The sequence below is a fragment of the Corvus cornix genome, chromosome 5 (assembly GCF_000738735.6).
Source record: "Corvus cornix cornix isolate S_Up_H32 chromosome 5, ASM73873v5, whole genome shotgun sequence".
In the NCBI taxonomy this organism is placed as follows: domain Eukaryota; kingdom Metazoa; phylum Chordata; class Aves; order Passeriformes; family Corvidae; genus Corvus; species Corvus cornix.
The window spans coordinates 21,932,916-21,947,809 of NC_046335.1; the positions used below are offsets into that span (position 1 = coordinate 21,932,916).

General features: G+C 39.5%; 1 protein-coding gene across 2 annotated transcripts in view; it reads left to right on the forward strand.

The window, feature by feature from the left end:
* Positions 1–14,613, forward strand: part of SPTLC2 (serine palmitoyltransferase long chain base subunit 2) — an 80,368-nt gene extending 65,755 nt beyond the window's left edge. The window contains exons 10-13 of one of the 2 annotated variants that reach the window (XR_005601948.1): positions 1,022–1,157; positions 3,149–3,278; positions 8,604–9,467; positions 11,766–14,613. Coding sequence is in view for 1 of the 2 variants with exons in the window: in XM_039552179.1 (XP_039408113.1) it covers positions 1,022–1,157; positions 3,149–3,278; positions 8,604–8,723 (386 nt within the window). In the remaining variant the exon portion in view is untranslated. Of the gene's footprint in view, positions 1–1,021; positions 1,158–3,148; positions 3,279–8,603 lie in introns of both variants that reach the window. The other variant, XM_039552179.1, reaches the window with a different exon arrangement.
* Positions 14,614–14,894: the final 281 nt, after the last annotated feature.

Genomic DNA, 14,894 nt, shown 5'->3' on the forward strand with positions numbered 1-14,894 from the left:
TGTGCTGTACATTTAATGGTTCAGTTTGTGAATCACCCGTCTGGGCAGGGCAGTGTTTGGGTAATCAATTACCCAGAAATATACTTTGTGGACCAGAGACAAGAAAGGTTAAGTGTTACTTATTATAGTCTCATCAATGGCATAGTGCTTAATCTCTTAAGCACATTAGACTATTAGTTGATCAGAAATGCATTATGATCTGCTTAAGTGAGATGACGTGAACCTTTTTCTGGGCAATACAGAAATGTAGTACAGTGTGCTAGGCTAGAATTTAATTAACTGATAAATAGGTTGTTCTATGCATAGATCTGAACATCTGGAATATTTAAATTATACTAGCTGTCTAATGTCCTGTGTTCTAATTTTGACAAATATCAAAGTACCCCTACAGAAATGGCTGAATACATAATAAATTGGCTTGGCTGCTGCCACTTAAGTGAAGTGATCTGGATTATCAGAAGTAATCAGTTTAATTTAAACCTAGATCATTTTAACTGAGAAAGGTTAGGGAGCAGCCATGCGGTAGTTCAGCAAAGAGATCTAAAGAGGAAAGTAGTAATTTACAATAATACAAGCAAGCAGGATAAAACATGGTGAACAACCCCAGCTGATTCAGTAGGTTTTCCATTAATTATTCAAAGTGTAAGCAAACTCTTCTTCAAGATGCAGTTACTAGTGAATTCTGAGCAAACTTTGAATCTTGTTTAAAAGCAGGTAACTGCCCTTTTTTTGCCAGGTACCTCTTGATTGAAAGAAAACCTGGTATGGAAAAACTAGGCAGTGCTTGGACTTGATAGCTGTGCTTGTCCTGGTCCATTCAGACTTGTCAGAAAATGCATGATTAATCTTGGTTACATAAAGGAGAAGAAACTGCAAATCCCAATTTGCATTTGTTTTTAACGCTTCCATAAGCACAAGCAGGACATTAATGTCTTGTATTTTAGTTTGAGGTCTTGTGTTGCAGTTACAGATGTGACTTACAACAGTTGAGTTCACAGTCTCACCTTCAATTCTTTTCTAGGGAGAGCACGTGTGCAGCAGCTAGCAGAGAACACGAGATATTTCAGGAGACGACTGAAAGAGATGGGCTTTATCATCTATGGAAATGAAGATTCCCCTGTTGTGCCTCTGATGCTGTACATGCCAGCAAAAATTGGGTACGTTTGACAGCATAACTTCTTACCCATCTTCTTTAAAGCTAGGTTGGTGTAAGAATATGAAGAGTTTTCTAAATATAAGAAAAGACCCGTTTGATTTTTGCTTTTATGAACATTACTGAGTGTTATAAAATATGGAAACTTCTGTAAGTGATCTTGAGAAAATTGAAGCTTGTAGCTTGGGGCATCAAGAAAGCACTTCAGGGAAGCAATTTTGCCTCTATGTGTCATGCTTTAAAGGTTGGGTTGTGTGTTTCCATTATATTTATATGTAAAGTTTATAAATGTGCTAAAGAGGAGCTAAAATTGAATGGAAATGAACATTAAAAGTCACTGGAAGAAGTCTTTCAACTAGCTCCTGGATCAGAAGGAGCCAGTATTTCCATTGATGAACTTTGAAAATTAAAAAAGGAAAAGCAGGGGGGCAAGACATGATGGGAGCCAACAACATGTATTTAATGAATCCCAAGTTTTTAAGAAGTCCAGATTTAATCACTCGGGTATTGGTATTGTAAATACTAAAACAACTGTAGCACATAGGTTTATAAATGCTTGCTGATTTGTGTGGTGCTGTGTGAATAATTAAGGCTAAAATTCTGCAAGGAGGCTATATAATGTATATATTAAAAATTTGTGCAACATAAACAAAAACCTGATTTCAAGGACAGCTTGGCTTTGATTGCTACTTTTTAGTGTCTGTGTAATGCAGTGCTCAATCAACACTTTCAAATTTGGAAAACATAATTTCATTTTAAGCTGTGCTGAGCATCTCTAGTGCTTTACTAGCTCAGGCTTCAGTCTGGCACTTTTTACAGAGCTAGATACAGTCGTTCTCCACCCTTCTCAGTGTAACACAGTTTTAAAAGGCCTGTTACCTTTATGGGTGCTGCACAGTACATGTCCCACACACTGAGGCAGCTGTTTCTGCTGCCCAGTTTCTCTACCAAGCAGTACAATCTTTTCCTTGGAAATATTCATGGAAATATTTATTAGCTGAGCAGTTGGGCCAGTATCTTACTTTAAATGAGCAAGAACAGAGAGCATCAGATTTACTTGATCCTTTCTTTGTCCCTTGTAGCCTGTTTTTAAAATAGTTTGAGAGTACTAAATGGATACAAAATGAAGTGTATCAGGAGGCACATATTTGTAAGGAAAATAGTTGTGGAAGAAAATTTAAAAACCTATTAAAAGAATGTTATTTTTATATGTCCTTATAAGCCTCTTAAGTTCATTGCTACTTCTCACAACAAGGTCAGTTCAAAAAGGATTAACCATTTCCTGTGGCCTGTAGAAACACCCAGAACCGCACTGCCATTACAGATAGGATCAAGATCTTTGTGCCTCTCATTGCATAAGTCACAGCCACTACTTTCTTTAATCTCCTTAAGAAATGGTTTTGTTGAAGGTAGTGTGTGACAGTTGTATGATATTTTTGCACCTTCCTTAAAAATATTAGGTATCATATTAGATGATCTCAATTTACTGTGGTGATTGTGGTTCCCGTGATACTTATGAAGTGGTACATTCTGTGATGCAATAATGTACTTTAATCAAATTAAATTCATGAAAACAAAACATCTTGAAATTGCAGAAACATCCACTTTGGGGCATTGCAACATGAGGGATTCCTTTGTATAGTCAAACTTCTGAGCCAAAATCACTGTTTCCTATTGGAAGGATTTCCAAGCTTAGGTTACAAATCCATTTAGAAACAGCCTGCTAAAAGACCAGTCTCTGCCACATACAATCTTTCATCTTTGTTAGAACTTAATACACTGAAACCTTTTGAGAAGGACCACCTTGGGATTGAATTTAAAAAAGGCTTTTGTGCACAAGCATTTCTGCCTCTAAAAAGAAAGCGCCAGAAGCTCCAAACTGTGGTCTGACAGCCTTGCCTCAACAAAGGCCTGTATGGGTTACCATATTGAGTCCTTCATGCTTCTGCTTTGCCACCACTGGAATAATTGTGACGATCTCGTTCTCTCTGGCAGTGCGTTTGGGCGTGAGATGCTGAAGCGGAACATCGGTGTTGTGGTTGTGGGCTTCCCTGCCACCCCCATCATCGAGTCCAGAGCCAGATTCTGTTTGTCTGCAGCTCATACCAAAGAGATGCTTGATACAGTAAGTGTCTCATCTTGTCTTCCTCCTGCTCATGCCTGCTAATAAACAGATACAACAGTTGTCTGGATTTTGTACACTGGTTCAATGTTTGGTAGGCAAACTAGCTGAACCTAATCTTCAAAGCCCTTTGTAGTAGGGCTGGCAGTGACTCCATCTCTTTCCTTGCTTCAGTAGTGCAGAATGGCTGCTTAGACTAAGTCTCCGAGCTTTTCTTGTCCTGTTTTAAAAGCAGACAGTCTCATTCCTATGAGACAATGCTTTTTCCCCTCTTTAAAGGCTGTACCTTGCATTGAACTAGTTAGAAAGAAACATTCTGCATCTTCTGACCCTAGATGCTAATGGTAAGAAAAAAAATAAAAAGGCCTGAGATCTTCCAAAACATTTATATTCCTCTCAAAAGGAAGCACTAGTGAGAATTTTTATTCCAAAGATTACTATTCCTGTTCTTGTTTAAAGCTTCAGAGCACTGTATCTTAAATGAACCAATCCTAGTGAGTCTGTGCCACATGCAATGCCTTACTTACTCTTACCAGCACTTCCAGAGGGAATGGAAGTCCCCTCAAAGGAGGCCTGCATCACAGTTAGGAGATGCTGCCTTCAAAAAGTAAGGATGGTGGTTACTCTCGGACTAATAGAGTTGAAAGAGGATTATATGAATAAGCCTGACATACTGAGAATAGTCTTGGTGTGGTAACTACATTCAATTTTGAGTCTTCTGAATAATCTTTTTTGATGTACATGTGTACATGGGCTGTCTTATGCACTGCCAAAGTTCTGCATTGCACATTTTTCCCCACTTTGAGGGTCTGTGACTTAGAATATAAACTAGGTTAAGTAATGAATTTGGACTTCATGAGACTAGACTCTGTCCTGTTCAGAGACCTACTTGAAAGAATCCCATAGGATACAGCCTCAAAGAGCAGAGATGTCCAGGACAGCTAGTTGATTTTTCCTCCCCACTCCTTCCCTGAAGAATGATCTATCCTGACTTAAAGGAGAGTGAATGTGGTGGGAAGCCTGCATGGATAAATAAACTGACAAAAATATATAATGAAAGTGTGTAAGAGGTGCAAGCAGGGGCAGGTGACTGAGGAAGAATGGAGACACAGTCCTGAGCATGCAGGGATGGGGTCAGGAAAGCTAAAGCCTGCCTGGAACTCAGTCTGTTAAAGGACATGAAATGCAGCAGGCAGAGCTTTTATGGGGGTATTAGTAGCAAAAGAAAGAGTAGAGAAAATGTGGAGGACTGCTGCTGAATGGCACAGGGAATCAGGTGACAAATGCATGCAAGAGGCAAGGGTACTCAGTGCCTTTGTTGTCTCAGTCTCCTGGTGAGACTTCAGGAATCCTGAGACCATGAGATTTGTGGAAAAGTATGGAGCAGTAAGGACTTACCTTTGGTGTGAAGGAGGCTCCAATAAGGGCACATTTAAACAAAATCAACATGCACAAGTCCATGGGACCTGATGAGCTGCATCCACAAGTGTTGAGGGAGCTGGTTGTCACTGCAAGGCCGTTCTTGATTATCATCTTTGGAGGAAGAGTTTGTGGTGGTTGGGGGAGGCTCCTGAGGACTGGAAGATGGCAAATTCCACCTTCGTCTTGAAGAAGGGCAAAAAAATCTGGGGAACTGCAGGTTGAAAAGCCTTCCCTTTGTCACTGTTATACCAAGAATGACACAGTCCAGGATCAGGTTCAAAGGCCAGAAGTGGCTATATTTAATTTTATAAATCAGCTTCTATAGCTTTGTTCGCAAGAGTGGCATAACACCCATTTCCAAAATATTTTTCCCAGTGTGGGAAACAAAGACACAAACAGCTTGCACCTGCAATATAGTTTACAAAACCTCAAACCGTTTTCCCAGCTAGTTAGCGTGAGAACGGAGACTTTCCACAGGCGGCTGTGAAAAATAGGAAAATCTCTCTGCCAGCCCTTTCAACATCTACACACCTTTATATTGAGAAGATTGTGGAGAAAAAAAATCTTGAAACTATTTTTGAACATTTTGTGGACAACATGATTGAGAGTGGTCACGGAGTTAGGAAAGGGAAATCGTGCCCAATGTCCAAATATGATCAGGTGGGAACACTTCAATATGTGAACAGCAAATGGGACATATGACAGATATTTACTAATGTCTTGTAAAAAAATACAGACTCAACGTTTTCACTCTTTGCTGCTGCAGAACTTACATAAAAATCAACAGCTTCAAATGGCACACTTTTTAATTTTTGATAGGAAAATTAGTAAGGCAGTGAGTGATGTGAGCAGTTTCATAATGTATGTTTAGTGTCATTGAGTAGTATTAACCTGCTGTGTATCTGTGGTGCTGTACTTGCTGCTCCTGAGCTGTTCCTGCCTTGTGAGAGATTCCCTAACACAACACTCCAACAACAGACTGCTTAAGGAGTTCCTTCCCAGCTACTTGTTCTGCTACTCTTGCCTTAATCATCTCAATTCAGTTTTCTGTTCCAAGTAAAGGTTTTGAACCAGTATGTTCAGAGAAGACCCTCTCCTTCGCTTCCTTTCCCCATGTATAAAATGAATAGTATCAGACTTGGCTCAGAGCATGGTAATAGACCATTCATTGACACAAATGAGGGAGCAGTAACTTCTGGACAGGTGGGCATGGAGTGGGGATGAATGGATAAGAGGTGGGAGGAAGGAAAATAAAGAAAACTGAAGTCTCTGAAATCATACTGCTGCAAATTGAGCTAAAACTGAAACCATACAAACTTGATGTGAGGGCACTACGTGAGCAATCATGCAATTTTACAGTTGGTTAGGTTCTTGATCTTCTCTTTTAGTGACTAGCTGGGGCCTTTGCCATAATAAGCTGCTTTTGTAGGGTCTGTATAAGTACCACACTTGTTCTCTTCCAAAATCTATCTGTAACTTTTATTACTCTGCTTTAAAAGCCTCTTTTCCTGTCAATTCTTACTGCATTTTCCAAAAAATGTTTCAAATTTTGTGCATTTAACATAAGACTCATTGCTAGAGTACCTCTGTAAGTGTTAAATGTACTAAATTGAGGAAATGCTTGTTCAATATATTAGAGCTTGTCTGCCTAAGAAAATTAATCCAGAGCAAAATGAGGTGTGAATTTTGAAGTGAATGAAGAAATCCTGATTTAGCTCAGTATGTAGAGGCTTTGTTCCAAGTTAGTGTAACCCCCTTTAAGGTTCAAAATAGCTGCATGCTCAAAACCCAGAGCATTGGCAAGAGAAGTTAAGAAGGAGCAAGTGTTTTTGTCAGTGACTTTGTGCTGTGTTTTCTTGTGATGCAGTGAAAGGGGATTGATTTCAGGCAGCTAATCATTAAGGCAACCCTCAGATCTAATCCCTCTGCTAACTGTGGCAACAATATCCAGGAAGAGGAAGAACTAAAATTAATGGACTTGGGGAGAGCTGGCAGACAGCTTCTTCAAGTCAGTGACAGAGCATAACTTGGTATCCCATCTGTGTATTCATGGCTGCTAACCAGGGCTCTTGTGGTATTTTTTAAAAGAAAACTTACCCAGGTTTGAAGCATAGGGAGGAGAAGCTTGTCTTGCAAATGGTGATATTTGTAATGCTTCCTTGTTCTTATTGAATACACCCACATGATGAGGAACAGTTCTTAGTTACGACTTTAACTGTTCTATGTAAATAAAACTTCCTTGCCTAAAAATATTTGGCTTAGGATCAGAGTGAAGTCCCTCATAACCTGCATCCCTGTGGGCTGTGCTTTCTTTTCAGTGATGAAAAATATATTGCACTCTCCTAAAGTCAGAGTACACCAATGCCATTTCCTTTGTAGTCTTTGCTGGTCACATGGCTCTTTTTGTTTTAAATTAATAAAATCCTAAATCTGCATTCAAGAATAACAGTTAACATACTCTTTCAACAGAAATTCAGCTTTAAATTGCTTCCATATGGGATCTTTACTTAAAGCTCTAGCAGACTGTGCCCACGCTTTTGTTTTGTTTTGTTTTACCGAGGTCCAACTTCTGGGTTTGTCGTTCCCTGAGATTTTAGAGTGCAGAGGGTTTTGCTGCCAGATATAACAAGCATGAAGGGCCGTTGTTTAAAGAAACAAAAACTTGAACTATCCGTCTAGGAAGAAAAAACATGTAGAGGTATCAATGCCCATCTGCCAACTGTCCTCAAGAGACAAGCATTTGACCCAGATTGGAGCATTAATGCTGAATTAGTGACATTCTGAAGCAATGCTGAATGTACCTATCTCAAATAAATGTAGTACAATTCAAGGCAGCAAAAAATGCCAACCCTTGAATCCAAAAAATCACATTGGACTTGGAAGTGATCTTCTGAATTCATTTTTTGTCACTTGCCTATATAAAATAACTGGCATCACATGCTATTGCAGATTTGTTTGCAGCAACTGATTTTGTACTTTGCTCTGTAGAGAAATGAAGTTTAGGATTTGGCTTTGAACAGAACTTATTGTGGACAGTGTCTTATCAGAGATTGCAACATAATGGAAGCATGATTAACTGAGCTGGGACTTTCCTCATTTCTTACACAAGCAGATGTTTGATCTCTGGTAAACTTCATAATATTTGAGTTCAGGTCAAAATGGTGAAAGGTTGTGCTAATTCAGTAGCAGTGTTCTGGGTCATCAATCGCTTGAGTGTGGCCTTTGTGGCAACCTCAGTGGGCCTTGCTTTCCAAGGAGAAAATGCTTGGGGTCCTACCCAGAATAACTTTTTCTTTCCTTGGATTGTCTGGCAAAAATCTCCTGTGCCATGTAGTTTATGATACATAGCTTTCATCTCTAATTGTATATGGCCAGTGCAAATTAACCAAATGTAGATAACACAAATGCATCTATAGAACTTGTTAGCTCACTATTGTAGTTTGTCTTCACTATTTTGCAATTTAAAAAATGTGGTAGATCAGGTATGCTAACACAGGTTGTTTTCAAACTGAATGATACATAAAGAGGAGCCAAACCTCCATGTACATTTTCTTCTACTTCAGCTTCATTATCTCCAGGAAGGGAAGAACATTATTCTCTGTTTTTCTATCTGTAAATAGTCATGGGGTTTGCTGGATGTTATGATCCTGTTTTGGAACTGGAATAGTCAGGTGGATGCATAGGCAGTCTCAGTTAAGTGACCAGTGCTGTTTACGTGGTCTCAAAATTTCTGAATGCTAAAATAAAAAAAAAAAAATCCTATGCACTTCTGAAGGTACCGGCTTCTAGCACAATAAAATCTCAAGTAAAATGGCTGTCAGAGTAGTCTGCAGGCATGCAAAAAGGAAGATGTGCTGATAACTTGCATCTGTCTCCTCTGCTGATCTACTGTGGTCTCTTTGTCAGGCTTTAAAAGAAATCAATGAAGTTGGGGACCTTTTGCAACTGAAATATTCCCGTCGCCGTTTGGTACCTCTCTTGGACCGGCCGTTTGACGAGACAACATACGAAGAAACAGAAGACTGAACTCCCTCCATGTGCCTCAGTGGGAGGGACACACCCCATGGGACACTCCGTGGCACACAGGCCACAGCATCCATGAACAACACACTTAGGACTGCTTAGTATAAAAGACATTTCCTCACAATACTGAAGTGGCCACATCAGCTCCAAATGGCATTTTGTAAATAGGGAGAGGAGAAAAAAAATTCTTTGATTCCCGTGTCTTCAGGGTCTGACCCTAGAGGTGCTTGGCTTTATTTTTCTCTTGTTGCTTTTTTTTTATTTATTTGTCTCAATGAGTTCACAGCAACCCAAGTTGGCTGTGGCTGATTAGTTCAGACTTTGTATGCACCATTAGCCTCCCAAATGCTGGCTGAGATGTTGTGAGCATGTGTGATGCTGGCATGGCAGCATTTTCAGTGTCACTGCTAGGTGTCTGATCTTCCCAATAATGAATGAGCTGACCTGTCTGTTTTTGGAGACTTCCTAGAGAAACTGTTGATTGCTAACTTTGACATATTTAACAAGATGGATAATCAACCAAAGTAGTTTTTTTCATTTGCAGTTACTTATGTTTAAAACTTGAATTTAGCCTTTTTAAAATAAATGTGTTGTTGACATGTTGCTGACAGGACCATTGTTCCCAAACATTATTTAGTTTTGTAAGCCACAGGCAGAAGGACTTCTGGAACTGTAGCCTCTTTTCCTTCCCAGTATGGATACCAGATTGTCTCCTGGTTTTGACACTAATTGTCCCCTTGATAGAGGGTAAGTGATGGAGAGGGGTTTGTTTTGTTTTGTTTTTAATACTTCTGTTTAAAAAAAAGGAAAAATACAGATTGTGTTTGTGTTGCTTTCTCATCCTCAGGTTAGTTTCTCTTGCTTTAGAATTATCATAAAGTCATGAACAAGTCACTGCTAAGTTCTAGGAGGGTGCTCTTGGGTGCGAGTAAACTAGAGCAAGTCTTGTGCTTATTCTTAAGTCTGTGAAAGACTGCTGCCTTTTGCCATGCTAACTCACTGTTTCTTGTCATCCATGAGGTGTTCTTCACTGGCCCTGTTACATGTACGGACAACCTGAATCTTGTAATCATACATTACATTTTGGCTAGCCAGCAAAGTCTCCAATGGCAGCTGCATGTCTGTAGGCCTTCCCTGAAGAGAGAAAATGTCCTCACAATTGCATTTAGTTTGACATCTTTATTCTTTTGTACTTCTGTTACTGATCAACACTGCTCAAATGAGTGTTTATTGAGCCAGTTGCTGTTTGGAGTCTTTATTTGCAAGTTTCATACTGTCCCTCTGTTTAAAATAGATGCCTTTGCTCTAACACACCTTATGGTTGCTACTTAGTCTTTACATCTTGAATTCTTTCAGAGAACAGAATGGATCAACAAAAAGGTACCAAAAATTTTAAATAGGAGTCAATTGCAGTATAGTTTCTGTATTTTCTACTTAGACATATATGATTTCTGCAAAGATAGTAAAATGTTAACATTGTGTCAATTGGTTTGGGACAGCTCTTCAGTTTGGGTCAGCAAGATGCTTTTTGCAGGTGACTGAGGTTTTAGAAACCGACTCATCACCATCATCATACTAAAGCAGAGGGCAGCTCAAAGCTCTTTGTGTGGTGCTGAAAAAAAAATCATTCTTTTAAAGTTCTTTTATGTTCACTCTGCAACTAACAAGGAAGGAGTGCTTTGGCCACTAGAACCAAGTAGTTCTGCAAATACATCTGGTGATTTAAAGCAGAATTGGCTTCTATTTAATAGAATATCTAACTTCATGCATTTATAGATCTTGTTCCATTTTAATGTAATGGAACTTCAAAACACTGGTTCATTTTTTTACCATTGAATTTCAGAAATTTAATTATATGAGAAGAACTGAAATTGACTTTTTGAAAATAGGTCCAAATAACTATTTCTGTCTTAGTCCATTAATGTTGGTTGGCTCCTCTTCTGGAGCTGTGTGTGTGCAGAGTTTGGGGAGTCTGTATGTGCGGCTTGGATAGCTTTGAAACAGTCTCACATGTTCAGCCACAGAGTGAACAAACCTCAGTTAGCTGAGCTTTCTCGCCTGTGTTCTGCCCAGGGCTAGCTCTAACATTCCAGCAGATGACCTGCTTTCTCACTTCAAGAAGCTTTACCTCAAAGAATTATTGATTTTTTTTCTCTCTGGATTGTACTAGGGAACAAGAGGAAGTTAGTACAGGAAGCCCTGACTTCAGCCCTGATCCTATTAGCTTGATCATGGAATGGTTTAAGAGCAGACAAATCTGACCAATTTAAAGGCTTGGGTCAGTAGGTAGCTGTTTTTAAGCATTCACAAATGTACAGTGTGTTTGTCTGCTGTGTAGTCAAGTCAGTTTGAAAACTGTGATGTATTAGGTTAGAAGTGGGTTATCATAGATTCTACAAGTCTTGAATCTTAACCTTGTCTCTGGGAATCAGTTTTAGAGCAGCTTGTCTTTGGAAGGGAGAAAAGCATCTGGAAAAATCTTCATAATATTGATAAATCCTGTGTAATACTTCTGAAATGGTCAGTGTTTAAGAATTACTAGTGTCCATTTGGTTTCTAGTTGCACTTGTTGAGGAAATTGTGTTCAAGCTTCTGCCTTTTCGTATCTTTCTGCTGTGTCACACTGTCTGCATATAACTTTGAATTTTGGGTTGCAAAGACACTTCAGAAATAACTCTGGCAGTTAACTTGGTTACGTTTCAGCCTTGTCATATCCTTTTTGGGAAGCAAATCCCCCCACTTCTCTCTGAGGCCTTTTGTTTAAAAGAACCTGTTTTGCCAAAGTCTGGTAAAAATAATGAAACCTGTTGAAACTGCTTCTGAAAAAGTAAGAGTTACAAGGCCAAGATTTCATGCTTTTAATTCAGTAATTCACTGAGCTTGAAAGCCAGGAAAACCTTTTTGCATCTACTAAAAAATCTCCAATACTGGTTTGTGCTAGGCAAACCTACAGCATGTATGCTGTCACGGTATGTCTAGGATGGATTGCTGCTTTGATATTTATGTACTGACCAGAAATCTGTCTCCTTTTTCTCCTGGCAGTAGAAATGAATGAAAGAACCAATCTTGAGAGATCACAAAGGAAGAAAAGCTGCTTAAGAAATAAGACTTCAGTCCCTGCCAACTTTTCAGAGACATTCTAATTGAAAATGACTCCTGGTATTTCTTAAGAGATGCAAAATTCAAAAGAAAATGAAGGCTGCTTTTGAACAAAGGATTTTGCCCTGTACTGTATATTGGCTAAACTTACTCATAAATATACAATAGTTACCATCTCAGTAGCTCTCTGAAGAACTTAGCAAGCAAGTTGTTGCCTCTGTTGAGCAGAGTGGAGAGTTTAGAACCATTACTGTTTTTAAGGCTAATGGCTATATTCTTTCACTCCTAAGAAAATTGAGAAGCTCCTATTACCGAGCATCAGCAAAGAGTGGGAGATGTGCTTCTTGTTAGAAATGGGCCTTCCCAAGCAGACCTTTGTCTTAAGGAGCCTGATGCATAGTTTTCCTTTCATTCTTTGGCAGAGAAGAAACTAATTTTTTTGTGTCAAAATATTCAGGGCTTTCATTTTTATTTTTTACACAACACAAACTTTTGTATAGTATGTACATGGTATATTTAACTCTTTAGTTGCTCTATCTTTTCCCTTCTAAGTAGCATCCTTAATGAAGAGTTCTGGTTCTTGAGTTACAGGTGTAGTATGCTTCTGCTTTAGGCAAAGACTCAGGAGCAAGCTGACCAAACATCTTTCTGTGATGAAGTCATTCAGTGAAGGAATTGCATTATCCATCCTCCTCTTGCTGTTTCCTCTAAGAGTGCAGATGTGGTACTCACTATCAGAGCTGCACCTTCACAAAGAACAGGCAGGGGAAGTGTGCCCATATACTCAGCAACTCTGTGCTGTGTGGATGAAGGACTGATACAGCAGAGGAGGAGAAAAGGGGTAGCTAATCATCACTTATTTTCAGCTGTACAGGGATCTTCCATGTGTACTTGAACAAGTATCCCTAAATCAGGAATGCAGCTTTCAGTGCCTAAATGGACACTCCTCTAAAACTTTTCCACACCAAGTAAATACTTCTCCTTCTCTGCAAATTTTGATTTCTTTACCTCTGAAAAGCATTTGGCTTACAGCTGTTTGCTCATTCAAAATCCATGTTACCTGTTCAGGGAGAGCATAGGAGAGGCTGGAGGAAAGTGTGAGCATGACTCTTCATTTCATCTAAGAGAACACCTTGCAGCATTGGATTTGGAGCACAATGCATGAGCCCCCCTGCTGCATCACAGAGAAGGAAACTTGTGGAAATGTATCCCAATATACAATGCTCAGTCAGAATTTATGCAGTTTATATATATTATTTTTACAGTTTATATTTAGCCTATGAAAGTGTCAAGCATGGTGTGGGTGGCACCTTCTGCATGGAGATTTGAGGCACCTGCAGTCTGTTCTGTTTTAGCACTAGTGAAGTCCTGAGCTGTTCAGGAATGCTTAGTATGACCCCTCAGCAGGTGCATTGTTGGCTTTGGTGCTGGACCTGACACCCAAGTGGCATTGGACCCCTACTTGGGAAAAGCACTGGGAGTCATTTGACCTGCGTAACCTGAACATGGTTTTAAAAGAAAAAAAACAATCTCTGATGCCATTTGGATGGCTTTGTATTCCTGAAAACATCCCCAGCCTTCCAGTTGTTCACCTGTTCAAGGATTCAGACATCATACTAGAGCACAAACATGAAGTGTTTGTGTGAAGTATTGTGCTTTACCTTTCACTAAAAAGAAAAGCATTTGCTGCAGACATTGGAGCTGTTGTGTTCATATCCCCAAAAGGGGCTGGGTGAAGCAGATGATGAGTGTGGTGTGTGTTGAAGGCCTTAAACTGTGATTCTTGGTATGAAGAATTGAAATTAAGACTGGCCTTGAAGAATGCAGTGGATTTTAACCCATGGAAGAATACTCTGTGCTCTTAGTTAAGCAGTTATGTACTGCTATTTTCTTGGGAGGGAGAGGTTTAAAACTCAATTTGTGTGTGACCCTGGCTAGCAGCTGTTTAAGGAGATATCTCCACGTGGGAGCCAGAAGTAGTTGCAGTTCTCTGCACTGATGTTCCTGTGTAGCTTACATGGTTCCTGTGTAGTTCCATCGGTAATTTGTTCCTGGGCTGCTGAAAGTGGGAAACTTATTGAGAGGGTCAGGGTCTTCAGAACCAGTGGCAGCTAGCAAATTCATTTCCTCAACAGTAGGTGAACAGGTCTCACATGAATATGCCAAGGGTTGGTGCCGTTGCAAAGATACCCACAGTGAGGTGAAACGTGCACCAAACCCATCTGACCGTTGTAAACATTCTTCTTTTTTTGCCAAAGCTCATCCCATTCAGACAGTATTTCTGCTACCCCCTAATGGTATATTAAGTTTAATGCATCTCTGGCCTCCCAATATCAACTTCAGACCCATTTGAGAGAGAACAGAGGAATGCTGGAGCCTGAGGCTTTAGGCTAGCAGCCCTAAAGCCAATGGTGGCCCACATTTCCACAAGCCCTGGGCAGAATTACCAAGTCACAGCATTTCATCTTAAATTGCACTGTATTCTTATGCCTCTGTGTTGCTATAATGTACATATATATTGGATTTTTTTGTAGATAAGACATTTTAGATAAAATTTTTAAATGGGCTCCCCCCAAAGATATTTTATGCCAGATGTCTAACTTTTTTTACACTTGTGATTAACATGAATATGGATGCTCTGTGGGCAGGGAAAAAGATAAATGAATGGTACATTGGCTTTAAAAAGGTAACAATGCATGTTTTAAAAAAAAAACACTGGAGAAAAAAAAATGGGAAAAAAATTCATTCAAATATATTCTATGTTCTGCATAATAAAGACTTTAAAAAAACACTATATTGTGGGTTTGGTGCTTTTTTTCTTAATGAGGCTTTTCCCTATTAAGGAGACCGAACCCTCTTCCTCTTCCTTCCCACTCCCTCTCCTACCCACCCCCAAAATAAAAACCTCAAAAAAATTCAACACACGAGTTTCATACTGGAATGACTGGATAAAACCATAGCCTGTTTGTGAGCTGAGACAGATCATTGTTTCCTTCTGGCCTTGTACTCCAGAGCCAGGAAACCTTGCATGTGAGATGGATGCTTAGCTGGTTTTTGGCAGTCTCCAGTCCATCG